At 41.4% G+C, this 19788-nt stretch overlaps 1 protein-coding gene across 4 annotated transcripts in view; it reads right to left on the bottom strand.

Moving 5' to 3' along the window:
• Window positions 1-19788, bottom strand: part of OSMR (oncostatin M receptor) — a 63577-nt gene that overhangs the window by 39453 nt on the left and 4336 nt on the right. For all 4 annotated transcript variants that reach the window (XM_061189204.1, XM_061189201.1, XM_061189200.1 and 1 more), the window contains exon 2: window positions 1328-1413. In XM_061189204.1, the coding sequence (XP_061045187.1) occupies window positions 1328-1400 (73 nt within the window). In that variant the 5' untranslated portion in view covers window positions 1401-1413. The remainder of the gene's footprint in view (window positions 1-1327; window positions 1414-19788) is intronic.

Here is a 19788-nt window from a genome sequence, read left to right as displayed (position 1 = left end):
AGTAGCAGAGCTTGCCCTGAGAGCAGAGTCCCTTGTAAGTAGAAGGCTCACAGTAAACAGTTGTCAGATCAGATATTGAGATTTCACTAGGGAAGTGAGCTGGGCCAACAGCTTCCGGTTAAACACCTGGGCTAAACACCTGGATTCTCTGGAGAGCCTGGAGTTGGGGCCCTGGGTCTGTCTGGGAATCAGGAGCTCTAACTGAGCCTAGACATTCTTATGGTACAGACCACCCAGTCAGCCCCAGTGTGTCATGCCTAGATTTTAGCAAGTAAGATCGATGGAGTGAGGGGTATCAATACTACGAAAGAGGAGTCCTCCTAATTTCCACCTTTCAGCTCCAGATTATGAAGAAACCAACAATCAAACTGTGATTTTTAAGAACCCATAAAGTAGCACCTTCTCATGTGCCCTGAACCTAAAAAAAAACTAAAGCCAGACCTAAAGAATATCAGACGGAGAACTGAGCTCTTATCAGAACAAAGTCTTCCTTTTATTTCCAAATAGCTTATCACAGAGTTTCAAGGGAAATGGAAAACTTCTATGGATATTTCTTGCAAACATCATTTTCATGAATCCATGGACAGGAATTGTGTGGGTAATTACTAAGAGCATATGCCTGTACCCTCTGGTACAAAGGGAGTATACAGCAAAGAATAAATGCAGAAAGAGGAAAAGGTAAAGCTTTATAAAATACAGGTAAAAGCAACACAAACTTTATAAACCCATAGAAACTCTCTCAAGTTTGAGTCTGTCTTCAAACTGGCTCAAGGTGATAAAATATCCGTAAACATTTTAATGGTGTTGAATTCTTATTGACTTTATTTACAAAGTTGATTTATGGCCAAATACCTTCACTGTGGGAGTAGCTAAGAGACAAATACTATTTCTTTACCCATAAACAGCATTTCAGCACTTAGCATATTATCTTGCAGGTAACAGCCTCTCAACGAACGAACGCAGTTGTGGGACAACCCAACTTGCTCTAACCTTGCAGCCAACACTGGTCACATAACCCATCTCTACCCAGCAAGTTTAGAAGGAACTCCTCTGGCAATGGCCATGGACCATGTATTGATCATGACATTCTCTGGGATTAGATTCACTGACAAGTTACCATTGACCAGGAAATCAAGGTTAAGGTATAGCTTACTAAAACGAGCCATCAAGATCAGGAAGCTCAAGACTAAGGTCATCACTGCTACTTACCAATTCCAAGTAATTTTCAAAGAAAAATGACCTGTTGATTTTTCTCCAAAGTACCTGTCACCTTGTTTTTTTTCCCCTAGGTGATTTTTTTTTCTTTACTGTTCTTTCCACTTCTTACCTTCACTTTCGTAAGTTCTCAAGGACAGCAATGCCAAGAGGAACGTTGTCTGAAAAATTGCAAAGAGAGCCATAGGTTCTGGTTTCCTGAAAAAGATAAATTGCAAAGAAGGGAAATTTTATTTAATTTTAGCTGTGAGCAAGTTTCTTTGAACCAACTGCGGAAGATGATGGCATTAAGGCTCCCGTTCTTCTCTCCTCCTTATGTCCATACCCCACGTCACTGTGAATTTGGAGTCCCCCCTCGCCCCACAATGAGGCAATTTCCCTGCTCCATCTGACATGCTTTGGCCCGTAAATGAGGCAGAAGTGATGATATGCCAGCCTGGAGCCTAGGCCTCAAGAGACTTTATGTATTTCTGCTTGCTCTTTTGTGTTGCCACCTTTGGCATGAAAAGAGCATTTCTGGGCTATTCTATTGGACCCAGGAGGAGGATAAGCAACACGAGGCAGAGCTGAACCCCTGAGTTGCTCCAGCAGGGGCCAGCCTCTGTCAGCCAGCAGCCGGCCACGCCCCAGCCCAGAGCAGCTGTTCCCAGATGTGCCACTGAGTCTGTGTGGCCATAGAGAGCGATCCACCAATCTCTTCAAACCAAGCAAAGGTTGGTGAAGAAAGATAAAGCAGAGAAACAAAAGTTAAATATTACAAACATGGCCACAGTCTCAGAAGAGCTACATTTGAATTAATTCCTCATGGGGGAGTCATCTCCACTCTTCCCTGTCTCCCTCCTTAAAAATGTCAGCTGAGAGAAATGAGCACTTGCCGCCGACAGAGACAGGCAGAGTTTCATTGTTCAAGATAATTTCCGGTTTTCCTTGTCTTAGAATAGGGTTGTGAACTACAGGTCAAAGAGTTTCACTGACTCATCAGGTCCTCAGACCATTGGACAATCCGAGGGCACAAAGAATAAGCCTGGATGGCCTCAAGAAGGCTAATATGTTCTTCATTTCACAATAAACGTTTAGTCAGGGGAAGTACTGAATTCCACTTTTCTACTTCAAACTCTGACGTATCATGGAGAGAAGCACAGAAAAATTCAAAGTCATCTTCTGCCTCCATCTAGTCCCCTTGGGCTTCATCAAAAGCTCGAAATTCCATGAACCAGATCATTCATTTTCACTGCCCACACCCTCCATTTATTTCCTTTAAATGGCATTTTACAAGAAATGGGGACGACAGTGAAGACAGGAAGAGGGTAAACCAAACCATTCAATTACTTTGGGGTGGTCAAACCTGCTTACGTAGGAGCACAAGTCTGCAAATGACAGCTTTACTTCCGGATCCTTTAAGCACTGCTTTCTGCTACTTCAATGTTTGGCAACAGGTCATCCATACCGCACTAAAGTCTCTACTGGCAACTTCAGATAGGTTCCTGTTACAACTGCATATCACAGCCAGGGGAAAACTGACTCAAGAGAAAAGCTCTTCTGCTGAGAACCAAAGGGGAGGCAAAGGAAAATGCCACAGTGAAGTGTCTGACACTCACTGTTCATTTCAATATCCATCCAATCCTGGTCTACGGCACAGGGTCCCATCCTCCTGGCATTTATGTCACCCAAGGAACACAGGAGCCACCACCATGAGGAGAGCTCATCCTTGCAATTCAAAAGCAGATGATTCCAGGAAATCCAAAAAAGAGGGGATATATGTGTACATATGGCTGATTCACTTCGCTGTATAGTAGAAACTAACACAACATTGTAAAACAACTATACCCCAATTAAAAAAAAAAAAAAAGCAGGTGATTCTGGGGGTGAGATGCACACTGCCTCGTGTCCTCTGCATGAAAGGGCTATTTAAGATGTTTGTAAAAAGGCGGAGTTTTAGTAAATCAAATATTTTACATATCACAAAAATTAAACAAGTCATGGGGCAGAGAAACTTAAAACTAGAAGTTGGAGGCCACCTACCAATTAAGGGTAACCAGAAACTAAAGAATACAAGTTGTCATATAACAAAATTGAAAGATAAAGAGTATTTACAGGGATGTATTTCTGAGGTCTGAGTATCTCAGGACAGTCTTTGAGAATCACCAGGACAGTCCTGTCTGAAGCCCTGCCCTTTCCCACCATCTCACACATGGCAGGTTGTGAAGCTGAGGACCTTAATCCCAGCAGCCACTTAGATTTCCTGGTTTTCCTTTCATCAGTTCTGAGGGGCATGGTTTTACACATGCTGGATAGGTGGTAGCCGTGACCCACTGGTCACTGCCTGCACAGAGCAAAGTGGTCATTTCCAGTGCTGTGACTGGGCAGCCACCATCCCGAGACTTCAGGCTCCAGACCACCTCAGGACCTTTTGCAGAAGGACTACGAGTCCTAGCCTTGTCTGAAAACCTAAAATCAAAAAAGTTCATCAAAACCTGCAGAACAAGAGTCAGCAGATGGGAGAACCTCCCAGAGACCCCTGTGGAGCCCACTTCGGGAAATGCCCTATGAACAGATTTCCTGTAGGCACAGAGCCTGATGCTGCTGGAAAAACACAGACACCAAGGGCTCTGGGCCAGCTTCTTCCAAGCCCCAGGTGACTGCTGCACAGCCCACGTGGTTCCCCTCCACGCCTCCTATGTCCATCCTCCTCGAGTTATCGGACTCTGAGTGCATCAGCTATTTCCCTGTGAGACCCCCAGTAACAGAGTGAAAAGCCTGGAGGTGAGGGAGTGACCTGTGCAGAGATCCTGAGGTGGCAGAGCGCTGGGCATATAGTCAAGGAACAACACAGAGCCGGGTGTTGGCGCGGGTGAGGAGGTGAGTGACAGGACCAATCACAGGGCATGCGGGGAGGCAGGGCAGACAGGGAAAGCGCTTTAGGGACTTTGGCTTCTACTCTGAGTGAGATGGGAGCCACTGGGTAGTTTTAAACAAAGCAGTAACACGGTCTACCTTATATTGTACAGGAAGGACCCCGCAATGAAGACACTGAAGGGGGCAAGAGTGGCAGGAGGGAGTGCAGGTGGAGGTCACGGCCAAAGTCCAGGGGAGACTGATGCTGGCTTAGACCCAGCGGGGGTGGGGGGGATGGCAGTGGCCATGGGAACGGGGATGAAACGGGAGAGATTTTAAAGATAGAGCTGGCAGGGTGTGTGGGGTGGTGACAAAGTGAGACATCATGGACGGCTCCAAGAATTTTGGCCTGAGTCCCTGGGAAAATGGAATCACCATTAATGGAGAAGCAGAAGAATGATTTAGTGGGCTGTATCAAGGACCCAACTTGCGACATCTCAATTTGAAATGCTCACTTGATATCCAAGTGGAGATGTCAAGTAGCTAGCTGGATACATCATGTGGAGGGGCCATGGGAGGGGTCGTGGCTGGGGGTATAAATCCAGGCATGCTTGGTGCATACAAACAGTATTTAAAGCCATAGGACTGGAAGATCTCCAAGAGGGCGTACAGACAGAAAAGAGAAAGAGGTCCGAGCACACAGCTCTGGGGTGCTCTACACCCTACACTACGCCCCCTTATGCAGATCAAAATGAAAATCCAAGATTAGGCCAGGCTTTCCCACATCACCTCAAGGATGAGGGCTGGTGAGTCCTTCAGCATCAGGCGGCTGCTTGGCATGTTCCCCTACAGATGCTCAGGGTGCACCAAGCAGGGTTTGGTTTTTCCTCTGAAGCTCTGCTTCTGACCCGAGAGAGGCTACCCAGCTCTCCCACTCATTCAACAGGCTTTCTCTCTCCACAACCACGAGCAAGGAGCATTGCCACGTCCACTTTCCAGTAAGAAAAGGAAGTCTGGGAAGTACGAAGTGGCAGAATTCAGAAAGGAAGAATACTTTCCTGCCTCATCCGCATGACTTTGTCCTTTCCCAAATCTGTTCTCTCTCTTTTTTAAAAAAATTTCCCCAGTGTTTTAAAATTGAGGTATAGTTGAGGGAATTCCCTGGCGGTCCAGTGGTTAGGACTCAGCACTCTCACTGCAGGGGCCCAGGTTCAATCCCTGGTCGGCAAACTAAGATTCCCACAAGGTGCACAGTGCGGCCAAAAAGTAAAAAAGAAAAGAAGAAGTACAGTTGATTTACAACATTGTGTTAGTTTCAGGCATATAGTAAGTTTATGTGTGTGTGTGTGTGTGTGTGTGTGTGTGTGTGTATAGAGAGAGAGATTATTTTCCATTATAGGTTATTACAAGATACTGAATATAGTTTCCTATGCTACACAGTAATTCCTTGTTGCTTATCTATTTTATATATAGTAGTTTGTATATGTTATTAGGATTATGGGATTAACAAATCCAGACAAAATCTGTTCTTTATTTTTATTTTTCAGATCTCCATTATTCCTACCCAGACTATGAGCTGCTTGAGGACAGGTCTAGATCTTGTTCACCATGTCTATCACAGTACCAGAACATAGTTGCTGCCCAGTCAATATCCAGTAAATGAACAAAAACTTGTACCAATTTTCTTGCATTCTCTCTTCCTTGCTTTCAATTTTATTTTAATTAAAATAGATTCTTTTTCAGGCCCTTCTACATTTTCTGTTGCCAAATGTTGCCGAATTCATTGTCTTTCATTGACATTCCTTCTCTGGAGGAAAAAGAGAGGAAAGAAAAGAAAAATTACCCACTCCTTTTGTAGAACTTGTCATTCAAATCTTGTCTCTCTGCAAAAAGAAGATGCCTTTGAATATCCCTCATGTGTAATACTACACTTGAGGGATATTCAAATATCTACTACATGTGTAATAAAAACTACATGTGTAATGAAAACACAGCTTTTGAAAAATCTGCCCCTCTTTGCCCCTCTTCACCAGCACTTCTTGTTCTGTCATTACTAAAATATTTATTCCTGAGAAGTTTCCGCACCGCAAATAATCCCCATGGGAAGCAGCTTAATCGGTCACTTGCTTCCCAAGAACATGGGTGTGTTGCCAAACTCTTCAAAATTGGCTGGGTGCCCCAATGATGTCATATGCAAATACTATTTTAAAGAAGAAGCTGTTCAAGTAGGACACGTGCTCCGTGTGTGTACCTTGTGAAAGAGTTCTATGTGGCAGTACAAAGAGTTGCATGCCACTTCATGGAGGATGCCCACATTTTCCAGGTTCTGTTCTTTTTTTTTTTTTTAAGAGCCCTGCCATTTGTCTTTTGGAGCCCCTTTGAAAGGGCCTCCACTGTTACAGCATAGGATTGATTATCCACAAGGTTTCACCCCAATTCCACCACCCCTTCCTCCTTAAGTATCCATCACTCGGAGGCACACTCAGGGTTCAAGCACTTCTTCCCCGCCCTCTAAACCTACCCAGTTAAGTGTTTCTACTAGTTTTGTAAGGTCAATCCTGATTTATGAGACTGAATTGACTCACAGCTCATCTTCTTTTTTTAAGCAATGTTTAGTTAATGATTCTTGGAATCTGTGATTTCGGATAGGAGTAAAGTTGAGTCTCTAAGTTGTATGTGAAGTCAAAGAAAGAACTGGAAAACCTGGATCCAAGGAATATTCTGGACCCAGAGAATATGTAGGCATTTAGTAAATGCTAAAGGTGATACTTCATTTGAGAAAAGATACATTATTCACCCAAATGGTACTGGAACGATGTACTAACCCAGACATGTATGGGAAAAGGAAGCTGTAACAGTTATGTACAGGTGCTCTGACATAAGACTATTTAGGGTCTAATCCCCCCCTCTGGCACTTAATAACTATATGACTATAGACAAGTTACTTAAACCATCTAGGCTTCTATTTTCTTTTCTGTAAAATGAGAATAAGTAACCTACCTCATAGGATTGCCATGAGGATCAAATAAGATTATGAGAACAAACACACAGTAAATCCAATTAATGTTAATTTGATCATTATTGCTACTGCTTCATTTCCTTCAACAAAATAAAATCCAGATGAACAAAGATGTAAATGCAAGACCATTAGCTTTACTAGAATAAACAGAGAACTCATAAAACTCAACATCAAAAAAACAAACAACCCAATTAAAAAATGGTCAGAGGGCCTGAATAGACATTTTCCCAAAGAAGACATACGGATGGCCAATAGGCACATGAAAAGATGCTCAACATCACTAATCATCAGGGAAATGCAAATCAAAACCACAATGAGTTATCACCTCACACCCGTCAGAATGGCTACCATCAAAATACAACAAATAGCAAATGCTGACAAGAATGTGAAGAAAAGGGAACCCTCTTGCATTGTTGATGGGAATGTAAATTGGTGCAGCCACTATGGAAAACAGTTTGGAGGTCCCTCAAAAAATTAAAAATAGAACTACCACATGATCCAGTAATTCCACTTCTGGGTATTTATCTGAAACAAATGAAAACACTAATTTTAAAAGATGTATGCACCCCTATGTTCATTGCAGCATTATTTACAATCGTCAAGATATGGAAGCAACCCAAGTGCCCATCAAAAGATAAATGGATAAAGAAGATGTGGCATATGTACACAATGGAACATTACTTAGCCATAAAAAAGAATTCAATCTTGGCATTTGCAACAACATGAATGGACCTAAAGGTTATTATGATAAGTAAAATAAGTCAGAGAGAGGAAGACAAATACCATGTAATTTCACTTATAATGTGGAATCTAAAAACTATAATAAATGAACAAATATAACTCAACAGAAACAAAGTTGTAGATAGAACAAATAGGTGGTTGCTAGAGGGGAGGGGTTGGGGGGAGGAGAGAAATAGGGGAGAAAAAGAGATCAGATTTGTAGCTACCAGAGGCAGGGAGTAGGGGGAGGGGGAATTGGAGGAAGGCAGGCAAAAGGTACAAATTTCCAGTTATGAGACAAATAAGTATGAGGGATGTAATATGCAGCATGATAAAGATAATTAATGGTGATGTACATTACATATGAGAGTTATTAAGAGAGTAAATCCTAAGAGTTTTCATCACAAGGAAGATATTTTCTCTATTTCTTTAATTATGTATTTATATGAGATGATGGATGTTCACTAAACTTATTGTAATCATCACTTCATGATGGATGTAAGTTAAACCATTATGTGTAACCCTAAACTTATAGAGTGTTGTATGTCAATTATATCTCAGTAAAAATGGAAGAAAAAAATTACTAGAATAAAACATAGGTGAATATTTGTATAATCTGTCCAAGCATGATATGAAACCAGAAGCAAAAAAAGGTAAAGACTGCTACACCAATCAAATGAATATTGAAAATTTTTAGTGATATAATAGGTCCAAAACCAAACTGGGAACAATAGTTTCAATACTTATGTCACAAGGTTACTATCCCTAATATATAAAGAGCTCTTAGAAATCAATAAGAAAAAGACAAGAAACTCCATAGAAAAACTGGCAAATGACATGATTATGTAATTCACAGAAAAGGAAGAAATATCAATAACCAAAAAGAGAAAAAAGAAAAACTGGACACTATCACTAATAATTAAATACATGCAAATTAAAGCAGTAGTCGTGTATATCTCTGTGTGTGTCTGTGTGGTGTCCAATTGGCAAAGCTTAAAAAGGTCTTAATACCTAGCACTGGTAAGAGTTTGAAAAAGTAGGCATTGCTACTTACTGATGGTCAAAAAGCACAACTTTAACAAGGTCAATTTGGCAATATCTATTAAAATTTTAGTATGCATTATCTTTGATGCAGAAATACTATTTCTGGAATTTTGTCCTCTGTTCATTGTAACATTGTTTTTATTGAGGAAAAAATGAAAACAATCTAAATATCCATCCAAAGAAAGTAGAAAATTTAATTATGGTGCATTTCTACAAAAGAATATTATCAAGCTGTTAAAAAGGATGAACTAGAATCATGTGTTGACATGGAAGAATGTCCAAAAAATATTGAATGAAAAAGCAAGTTTCAGAAGTGTGCAGAAAACCACCTCTAGAAGAGAAGTGTGGCAACCGTACAGCTATGCCACTCAGAGCTCCCTTCGAAGGAACCTACTGCATAGCTTCCTGACAGCCTCCATTGCCACACTTTTGGATCCACTGCACATTCACACCCAAGCCCACAGTCCCCCCTGGCTGCTCCCATCAAATATCAAACCAAGTCTTCTCCACCCGACACGGGGCTCCTCTAATAGACAACCTTTGATCAAAGCCTCCCCATCCCTGGCTGGAACTTTCTCAGAGCTGCACTGTAGCTGGAAGCTCTTCCTTTCCAATCTTCCTTCTTCCCTATCCCCTTTCACAGGGCTCAGACCTGCAGTGGGTTTGGAGGTGCTCTCTGCCTATTCCTGCTCCCTTTTCCCTTTATCCTTCACAATGCTTTCCCAAAAGATCTCCTGAACATCTATTTCTGTCTTGCTGTCTTCTACTTGAAGGATCCAAACTGGCCCCAAAAGACACACCCAACTACTAAGAGTTATAAATTTAGAGCTTGTGTGGGGGAAGGGAAGCGAGTAGGATGAGAGAAATTATAGATCTCTCTCAAGTTATGTAATTCTGCAACACAAAGCATTCTTTAAAACATGTGTGTGCATGTGTGTATGTGTGTGTGTGTATGCGTGTTTTACAAATATTGGGTTCAGTCTTGTGCAAGTACTGGCAATTCCATAATTTCCACATACATATCCCAACAGGGGTAAACTAGTCAAAAGTGTTTTGTGATTCAAATCCAGCCCATAGCTGTCAAACAGACTTGAAAAAAGGTTGATATTTTTTAGGTATTGGATCAGTCTATGAGGGTGTCATGTATTTCCCTACAAAAAAATGTGATCTCTCAGGTCCTGAGAAAATGCAGGCACTTTATTAATGCATTTTCAAACACAGAAAGTAACCTATGTCCCAGATAGAAAAACATACTGCCATCCTCTTTAGACAGATGGGCACACTAGGTTGAGATTAACTTGCTCAAAGTCCCCTGTTAGGAAGACTGGGAGTAGAGAGAATTGACTAAGAGATAATGTGATGTGTGAGAAATTTACTCACATGAGAGTGTAGCTCCTGTTGATTTACTCTTCTCAAGATCTGTCACACACTGTTTTCACACAGCAGAACCTCAGTCCATGCTTTCCAAGAGTTCTTTTTAATCTTACATTTAATCTTATGTTTTCCCAAGTGTTCCTTATGTCTTACGTTTTTCTCTTTGCTAAGACACTTGTAATTCTGGCTTTCCTATCAGCTGACTTACATTTCATATTCAGACTGGATATATTTTATGTGGCTGTCTTCATCATAAATCAACAGTTTTAAATAATCCACATAGTTAATTGTCTCAGTGATTTCAGATCTAAGAATAGAATTTGTTGTTATATTTAGCACTTTCACTAACTCTCTTTTCATAAGGAAAAAAAAAGAAAAAGAAGAAAGGAAGGAAGGGAGGAAGGAAGAAAGGAAACAGCATAAATATAATTTAGTTCTTTAGCATATAATATTAAAAGAAAGCAATTTACAAGTCATGTCAATCACATTTATCCCCAAAGGACATACTGCCACTAGCAGCATAATTTTAAATATCAGTGAGAGACTACATATGCAAAGTGTGGGATAAAAATCTGCATTTAAACAAGATCCCCAGGTGATGCAGATACACACTGAAGTTTGAGAAGCACTACTATATTCAATATTTATTACATATTTTTGTCTCCTAGGACACCATGGATATATGAAGGAGAAGATTTACCGATTCTTGCTCTGACAAGGCACACTGCAGTGCCCACAGCAGGATAGGAAGGGAAATGTGAAAATGATCCCAGCTAGCACGTACTGGGTGCTAACCCTCTGCTAGGTGCTTTGCTAAGTGATTCACATGCATTTATTAATAGAATCCTTATAACAGCCCCCTGAAAAGAGATTCAATTATTATCCCCATACAAAGATAGGGAAATGAAGGCTAAGAAAGGCTAAAAGTAACCTGTCCAGGTTGACACAGTCAGTTCAGAGCTTGAGCCATGTGAGTCACTCCCTAGTCACATCACACTGCTTCCTGCATGTGTGAAGGGCATACGACAATCGACATTAAGGCATAAAAAAATTACTGATAATTAGAAGGCCAAGAAAATCTTAAGAAAAATTCCAATAGGATTTTATTAAACTTGACAAGTTATTTGGAAAGTTTATACAAAATGAAAATGTATGAGAATCACTTTCAAAAAACGTTCTGAGGGAAAAAACTACAAATATATACTCCTAGATATAAAAATATACCATCAAGCTGTAGCATTTAACACAGGTGATACTGGCAGAAGAAGAGACAAAAATAGATCAGTGAAATAGGGTAGAATCCTGAAACAGGGCCTTATATAAATAGGAATTTATTTTACTGTAAAAACAGAATTTCAAATGAGTTAGAAAAAAGTTGTATGATTAAATAAACGGTATTGGATCAACTGCTTAAAACTTAAGAAAAAAGTTAAGTTACATTTTACCTTTCACCTTATACAAAAATCTGATATTTTGAAAAGCTAAATGTAAAACCAAAATAATAAAAGTATTAGAAAAAAAAACTTAAAAATAATTTTTAGGTGAAAAAGACCTTTCTAAGCTAGACAAAGCACAGAAAGCATGAGATTGCAGAGTTGATTACACAAACATTTAAAACTTCTGTGCAGCAAAAGATAGTTAAAAATAAAAGCATTGGGCTTCCCTGGTGGCACAGTGGTTGAGAATCCACCTGCCAATGCAGGGGACACGGGTTCAATCACTGGTCTGGGAGGATCCCACATGCCGTGGAGCAACTAAGCCCATGAGCCACAACTACTGAGCCCACGTGCCACAACTACTGAGCCCGTGCACCACAACTACTGAAGCCTGCACGCCTAGAGCCCGTGCTCCACAACAAGAGAAGCCACTGCAGTGAGAAGCCCGCATACCACAACGAAGACCCAACGCAGCCAAAAATAAAAAAATAAAAAAATAAATTTATTTAAAATAAATAAATAAATAAAAGCATTACGAATGGATAAGCAGAATGTGGTATACATAAACAATGGAATATTATTCAGCCTTAAAAAGAAAAGAAATTCTGATACATGCTACAGCATGGATGAGCCTTGAGGACATTTTACTAAGTGAAATAAGCCAGTTACAAAAAGGCAAAGACTATATGATACCCCCATTTATATGAGGTACCTGGAGTATTTGAATGCATAGAGACAGAAAGTAGAATGATGGTTGTCAGGGGCTGGGGAGAGGGGGAACGGGGAATTATTGTCTAATGGGTACAGAGTTTCAGTTTTGCAAGATGAAGAGTTCTGGAGATGAATGGTGGTGATGGTTGCACAACAGTATGAATGTACTTAACAACACAGAACTGTATACTTAAAATGATTAAAATGGTAAATTTTATATTATGTATTTTACCATAATAAAAAAAATTTGGAAAATGAGCATTACACTAGAAGAAATATTTGCATCATCTACAACAGACAAAAGATTAAGAAACTGAGTGCCTGTAGAGCTTCTGCAGTAAAGAGAAATAAGAGAAAGCAACTCAGTAGAAAAGTGAGCAAAGGATACGCACAGGTAATTGACAGGAGACACACATGATCCATAAATATTGTGTTTAGAAATATTAAATTGCAGCAATAATCAGCAAAATGCAAATTAAAATGCCTTATTGGGTTTCACTCATTTACCAGATTTGAAAATTTAAATTAAAAAAAAAGAGATAACACTTGGTTTTAGGAAGGATGAGGGAAATAGATTCTCATGGGCTGAGTTTAAATTAGTACCTGGGGTGCGTCAGTGGTGCAATTTGAAGGGTTTTATCTATCAAGTTGAAAAATGGATAAACCCTTTGACCCACAAATCTCTCTCCTAGGATATTATACTCAGGCTTAAGCACAAAGATGAATGCACAATCTTCCCTGAAGCACTGTTGCTAATGCTGAATAATTTTAAACAACTCAAATGTCCATCAATAAGGGAAAGGATGAATAAATGTCTCTAATTAAAATAATAAGAATAAGCATTATTACTTTAGAATAACATGTAGCCATTAGCAAAAGAGGTACATACAGAGATGCTAGATCTCTAAGACTTGGGGGTGAAAAAGTAAGCTGCACAGTGATAGTAAGATCTCATTTACATATATTAAAACATAGTGTAGGGCTTCCCTGGTGGCACAGTGGTTGAGAATCTGCCTGCCAATGCAGGGGACACGGGTTCGAGCCCTGGTCTGGGAAGATCCCACATGCCACGGACTAGCTAAGCCTGTGCACCACAACTACTGAGCCGGAGCTCTAGAGCCCGGGAGCCACAACTACTGAGCCCGCCCACCACAACTACTGAAGCCCACGCGCCTAGAGCCTGTGCTCTGCAACGAGAAGCCACCACAATGAGAAGCCCACGCACCACAACAAAGAGTAGCCCCCACTCGCCACAACTAGAGAAAGCCCGTGTGCAGAAACGAAGACCGAACAAAGCCAAAAATAAAATAAATAAATAAATAGATAGATAGATAATTGTACAATTTAAAAAAAAGAAAAATATCTTTAAAAAAACAGTGTATATATACATATTATGCAATTGTACAGAAAAGAAGAAATCTTGGAATAGTAGGTACCAATCTCAACTTACCCTCTTCTGAGTGGGAGTAGGAGTGACCAAGGTTCTGCATTTCATTTCATATAGTTCGTATATATATTCACTTATTATTTGCATTATTTTTAAAACACAAAAATAAAATAGACAGCCTTGTAAAAGCAAGGACACAGCTGCTGGAGAAGAAACTTGTGCTTTACAGAGCAAGGAAGCCTGCTTGGAGGGAGGGGTATTTCTCACAAAATCTTATTTGTCTTATATTTCCCCCTTTCATATATTTTTTTCAATCAAGGAGGACTTCCTCCCCCAGGGAAAAGAGAGCCAGGGCTCACTGTTCCTGTAAGTGAGCAAGATGACACTAACTCAGTTTTCCTTCCACCCAAGCCAAAAATCCTCCCACAAGGAAAACACACGCCTTCCTCCTGTCAAATCACAGTACCACCGATTCCTCTTTCAACACCCTGATAGTTTGCCTGATTTGGTTCCTTTTTCAGGACAAAAGGGTTACAAGAAACAACAGAGACTGTGGAACACCCCTGTGCACCCCGGTAGATGTTCCTGCTCTTTCAGGTTAAAGACAGGGGTAGAAGGAAAAGACCCAGTGTGTAAGCGTTCTCCCCCGTGTGGCTCCAGTTCCCGTTGGACACCTAAGACCAGCCCTTTCCTCTCAAGGTGGCCTTTGATACAGAAGCTTTAGACACATGTGCTGAGACAACAGGAGACAGAACAGGTACCACAAGGAGGCAAGTTACAGCTGAGAATTAGCTCTGTCCAACAATCACGTTAGCTGGTGAGCTCCCTGCCACTGGAGGCATTCTAACAATACTGAACGCTCTCGGGGAGATGCCAAACTTAGCATGCCCTGAAGATTCTGAGTAGGCAGGTGAAGCTGGAGTCCAGCGCTTTGAAAAGCTTCAAGAATGATTCTAAGGAGGGAGGGGCAAGATGGCGGAAGAGTAAGACGCGGAGATCACCTTCCTCCCCACAGATACATTAGAAATACATCTACACGTGGAACTGCTCCTACAGAACACCCACTGAACGCTGGCAGAAGACGTCAGACCTCCCAAAAGGCAAGAAAATCCCCACGTACTTGGGTAGGGCAAAAGAAAAAAGAAATAACAGAGACAAAAGAATAGGGACGGGACCTGCACCAGTGGGAGGGAGCTGTGAAGCAGGAAAGGTTTCCACACACTAGGAAGCCCCTTCGTGGGCAGAGACTGCGGGTAGCAGAGGGGGGAAGCTTCGGAGCCACGGAGGAGAGCGCACCCACATTGGTGCGAAGGGCAAAGCGGAGATTCCCGCACAGAGGAGCGGTGCCGACCAGCACTCACCAGCCCGAGAGGCTTGTCTGCTCAGCCGCCGGGGCGGGCGGGGCCTGGGAGCTGGGGCTCGGGCTTCGGTGCTAGCCGGGAGGGAGTCCGGGAAAAAGACTGCAGCTGCCAAAGAGGCAAGAGAATTTTTCTTGCCTCTTTGTTTCGCGGCGCGCAAGGAGAGGGGATTCAGAGCGCCGCCTAAACGAGCTCCAGAGACGGGCGTGAGCCGCGGCTATCAGCGCGGATCCCACAGCAACAGGGACGCAGAGGGAAAAACGGAGAGATTCCCGCACAGAGGCTCGGCGCCGAGCAGCACTCACCAGCCCGAGAGGCTTGTCTGCTCACCCGCCGGGGCGGGCGGGGGCTGGGAGCTGAGGCGCGGGCTTCGGTCGGATCCCAGGGAGAGGACTGGGGTTGGCTGCGTGAACACAGCCTGAAGGGTCTAGCGCACCACAACTAGCCGGGAGGGTGCACGAGAAAAAGTCTGCAGCTGCCGAAGAGGCAGGAGACTTTTTCTTGCCTCTTTGTTTCGCGGCGTGCAAGGAGAGGGGATTCAGAGCGCCACTTAAACGAACTCCAGAGACGGGCGCGAGCCGCGGCTATCAGCGCGGACCCCAGAGACGGGCATGAGACGCTAAGGCTGCTGCTGCCGCCACCAAACAGCCTGTGGGCGAGCACAGGTCATTCTCCACACCGCCCCTCCCGGGAGCCAGTGCAGCCCGCCATGGCCAGGCTCCCGTAACCTGGGGACAACTTCCCCGGGAGAGCGCACGGCACGCCTCAGGCTGCTGCGACGTCACGCCGGCCTCTGCCGCCGCAGGCTCGCCCCGCCTCCTCCGTACCGCTCCCTCCCCCCGGCCTGACTGAGCCAGAGCCCCCGAATCAGCTGCTCCTTTAACCCCGTTCTGTCTGGGCGGGGAACAGACGCCCTCAGGGGACCTACATGCAGAGGCGGGTCCAAATCCAAAGCTGAACCCCGGGAGCTGTACGAACAAAGAAGAGAAAGGGAAATCTCTCCCAGCAGCCTCAGAAGCAGCGGATTAAAGCTCCACAAACAACTTGATGTGCCTGCATCTGTTGAATACCTGAATAGACAACGAATCATCCCAAATTTAGGAGATGGACTTTGGGAGCAGGATATATTAACTTTTCCCCTTTTCCTTTTTTTTGTGAGTGTAGATGTGTATGCTTCTGGGTGAGATTTTGTCTGTATAGCTTTGCTCTCACCGTTAGTCCTAGGGTTAGGTCCGTCCTTTTTTTTTTTTTTTTTTTTTTTTTTTTGGCTTAAAAATTTTTTTTTCCCTAATAAATGTTTTCTTAATAATTTTTTCCTTATTTTCTATTTTTAAAAAAATTTTTAATAAGTTTTTTCATATTTTTTATTTTAAAAAATTAAACAATTTTTTTTCTTAATAAATTTTTTCTAAATAATTTTTTTCTTATTTTTAGTATAAAAAATTAATAAATCTATTTTTAAAAATTAAAAAAATTTTTTTTCTTAATAAATTTACTCTTAATAATTTTTTTTCTTATTTTTTATTATAATTGCTTTATTTTATTTTATTTTATCCTCTTTTTTTCTTTCTTTCCATTTTTTCTCCCTTTTATTCTGAGCCGTGTGGATGAAAGGCTCTTGGTGCTCCAGCCAGGCATCAGGGCTGTGCCTCTGAGGTGGGAGAGCCAACTTCAGGACACTGGTCCACAAGAGACCTCCCAGCTCCACGTAATACCAAACGGTGAAAATCTCTCACAGATCTCCATCTCAACATCAAGACCCAGCTTCACTCAACGACCAGCAAGCTACAGTGCTGGACACCCTATGCCAAACAACTAGCAAGAGAGGAACACAGCCCCATCCATTAACAGAGAGGCTGCCTAAAATAATAATAAGGCCACAGACACCCCAAAACACACCACCAGACGTGGACGAATCCACCAGAAAGACAACATCCAGCCTCATCCACCAGAACACAGGCACTAGTTCCCTCCACCAGGAAACCTACACAATCCACTGAACCAACCTTAGCCACTGGGGACAGATACCAAAAACAACAGGAACTACGAACCTGCAGCCTGTGAAAAGGAGACCCCAAACACAGTAAGATAAGCAAAATGAGAAGACAGAAAAACACACAGCAGATGAAGGAGCAGGGTCAAAACACACCAGACCTAACAAATGAAGAGGAAATAGGTAGTCTACCTGAAAAAGAATTCAGAATAATGATAGTAAGGATGATCCAAACTCTTGGAAATAGAATAGACAAAATGCAAGAAACATTTAACAAGGACGTAGAAGAACTAAAGAGGAATCAAGAAACGATGACAAGCACAATAAATGAAATTAAAAATACTCTAGATGGGATCAATAGCAGAATAACTGAGGCAGAAGAACGGATAAGTGACCTGGAAGATAAAATGGTGGAAATAACTACTGCAGACCAGAATAAAGAAAAAAGAATGAAAAGAACTGAGGACAGTCTCAGAGACCTCTGGGACAACATTAAACGCACCAACATTCGAATTATAGGGGTCCCAGAAGAAGAAGAGAAAAAGAAAGGGACTGAGAAAATATTTGAAGAGATTCTAGTTGAAAACTTCCCTAATATGGGAAAGGAAATAGTTAATCAAGTCCTGGAAGCACAGAGAGTCCCATACAGGATAAATCCAAGGAGAAACACACCAAGACACATATTAATCAAACTATCAAAAATTAAATATAAAGAAAACATATTAAAAGCAGCAAGGGAAAAACAACAGATAACACACAAGGGCATCCCCATAAGGTTAACAGCTGATCTTTCAGCAGAAACGCTGCAAGCCAGAAGGGAGTGGCAGGATATACTTAAAGTGATGAAGGAGAAAAACCTACAACCAAGATTACTCTACCCAGCAAGGATCTCATTCAGATTTGATGCAGAAATTAAAACCTTTACAGACAAGCAAAAGCTGAGAGAGTTCAGCACCACCAAACCAGCTTTACAACAAATGCTAAAGGAACTTCTCTAGGCAAGAAACACAAGAGAAGGAAAACACCTACAATAACAAACCCAAAACATTTAAGAAAATGGGAATAGGAACATACATATCGATAATTACCTTAAATGTAAATGGATTAAATGCTCCCACCAAAAGACACAGACTGGCTGAATGGATACAAAAACAAGACCCATATATATGCTGTCTACAAGAGACCCACTTCAGACCTAGAGACACATACAGACTGAAAGTGAGGGGATGGAAAAAGATATTCCATGCAAATGGAAATCAAAAGAAAGCTGGAGTAGCAATTCTCATATCAGACAAAATAGACTTTAAAATAAAGACAATTACAAGAGACAAAGACGGACACTATATAATGATCAAGGGATCGATCCAAGAGGAAGGTATAACAATTGTAAATATTTATGCACCCAACATAGGAGCACCTCAATACATAAGGCAAATACTAACAGCCATAAAAGGGGAAATCGACAGTAACACAATCATAGTAGGGGACTTTAACACCCCACTTTCACCAATGGACAGATCATCCAAAATGAAAATAAATAAGGAAACACAAGCTTTAAATGATACATTAAACAAGATGGACTTAATTGATATTTATAGGACATTCCACCCAAAAACAACAGAATACACATTTTTCTCAAGTGCTCATGGAACATTCTCCAGGATAGATCATATCTTGGGTCACAAATCAAGCCTTGGTAAATTTTAAAAAATTGAAATCGTATCAAGTATCTTTTCCGACCACAACGCTATGAGACTAGATATCAATTACAGGAAAAGATCTGTAAAAAATACAAACACATGGAGGCTACACAATACACTACTTAATAACGAAGTGATCACTGAAGAAATCAAAGGGGAAATCAAAAAATACCTAGAAACAAATGACAATGGAGACACGACGATCCAAAACCTATGGGATGCAGCAAAAGCAGTTCTAAGAGGGAAGTTTATAGCAATACAAGCCTACATCAAGAAACAGGAAACATCTCGAATAAACAACCTAACCTTGCACCTAAAGCAATTAGAGAAAGAAGAACAAAAAAACCCCAAAGCTAGCAGAAGGAAAGAAATCATAAAGATCAGATCAGAAATAAATGAAAAAGAAATGAAGGAAACAATAGCAAAAATCAATGAAACTAAAAGCTGGTTCTTTGAGAAGATAAACAAAATTGATAAACCATTAGCCAGACTCATCAAGAGAAAAAAGGAGAAGACTCAAATTAATAGAATTAGAAATGAAAAAGGAGAAGTAACCACTGACACTGCAGAAATACAAACGATCATAAGAGATTACTACAAGCAACTCTATGCTAATAAAATGGACAACCTGGAAGAAATGGACAGATTCTTAGAAATGCACAACCTGCCGAGACTGAACCAGGAAGAAATAGAAAATATGAACAGACCAATCACAAGCACTGAAATTGAAACTGTGATTAAAAATCTTCCAACACACAAAAGCCCAGGACCAGATGGCTTCACAGGCGAATTCTATCAAACATTTAGAGAAGAGCTAACACCTATCCTTCTCAAACTCTTCCAAAATATTGCAGAGGGAGGAACACTCCCCAACTCATTCTACGAGGCCACCATCACCCTGATACCAAAACCAGGCAAAGATGTCACAAAGAAAGAAAACTACAGGCCAATATCACTGATGAACATAGATGCAAAAATCCTCAACAAAATACTAGC

This window comes from Eubalaena glacialis, chromosome 4 (assembly GCF_028564815.1).
Source record: "Eubalaena glacialis isolate mEubGla1 chromosome 4, mEubGla1.1.hap2.+ XY, whole genome shotgun sequence".
Lineage (NCBI taxonomy): Eukaryota > Metazoa > Chordata > Mammalia > Artiodactyla > Balaenidae > Eubalaena > Eubalaena glacialis.
Note: the sequence above shows the minus strand (reverse complement) of the source record. Positions and strands in the feature narration are given on the sequence as shown.